Genomic DNA, 722 nt, shown 5'->3' with positions numbered 1-722 from the left:
TAGTTACTCTCCCCATCGAAAGGAAGCGATTTGGGAGCTTTCTGTTCAACTCTTGGGGGTAGCTCAGGTAGAGGCTTAGGGCCAAATTCACTCCGGTAGTTACTCTCCCCATCGAAAGGAAGCGATTTGGGAGGCTTCTGTTCAACTCTTGGGGGTAGCTCAGGTAGAGGCTTTGGGCCAAACTCACTTCTATAGTTGCTTTCTCCCTCGAATGGCAGTGACCTCGTCAACTTAGCTTCTTGCCTAGGCGGTAGCTCCGGCAGCGGCTTGGGACCAAACTCGCTTCGATAATTACTTTCCCCATCGAATGGTAATGACTTTACTATTTTGGGACATCTGTGAAAGCCGCACGTGCAAATTTCATCTACACATAACCCTGGTCGCTTACTGGGGGATTCCTTCCTCCTCTGTTCACTGTTCCTATCCAAAGACAAAATTCTATTAGCATAAAAATAGTCCTTCCCATTTGGTCTGCCATAGTCTTCCGCACACTCTGAGTAATCAGAACTGTCACAGTTTTTGTATTCCTCAGACGCGAAATTAAATTTCACTTTGGGTTTCTCTGCAATTATTTCCATATTGAGGGTACTTATTGTGAAACACGGTTGAAAAGGGGTACTCCAAAATTGGGGCGAAGTTCACTGCAGCGTTTTTTTTTTTTTACAAAATGTAAAGCAGAGGTTTACATGTAAGTAACACTACAATGGCGACAAAAAAAAATA

At 44.0% G+C, this 722-nt stretch overlaps 1 protein-coding gene across 1 annotated transcript; it reads right to left on the bottom strand.

Annotated features, from left to right (window-relative positions):
• Positions 1–722, bottom strand: PVX_135260 (uncharacterized protein; the record flags this gene model as incomplete). The annotated part of the gene is made up of 1 exon (XM_001612272.1): positions 1–722. A coding segment is annotated over one exon (578 nt), but the record flags the coding sequence as incomplete, so codon positions are not given.

This window comes from Plasmodium vivax, genomic scaffold (assembly GCF_000002415.2).
Source record: "Plasmodium vivax scf_3665 genomic scaffold, whole genome shotgun sequence".
In the NCBI taxonomy this organism is placed as follows: Eukaryota; Apicomplexa; class Aconoidasida; order Haemosporida; family Plasmodiidae; genus Plasmodium; species Plasmodium vivax.
Note: the sequence above shows the minus strand (reverse complement) of the source record. Positions and strands in the feature narration are given on the sequence as shown.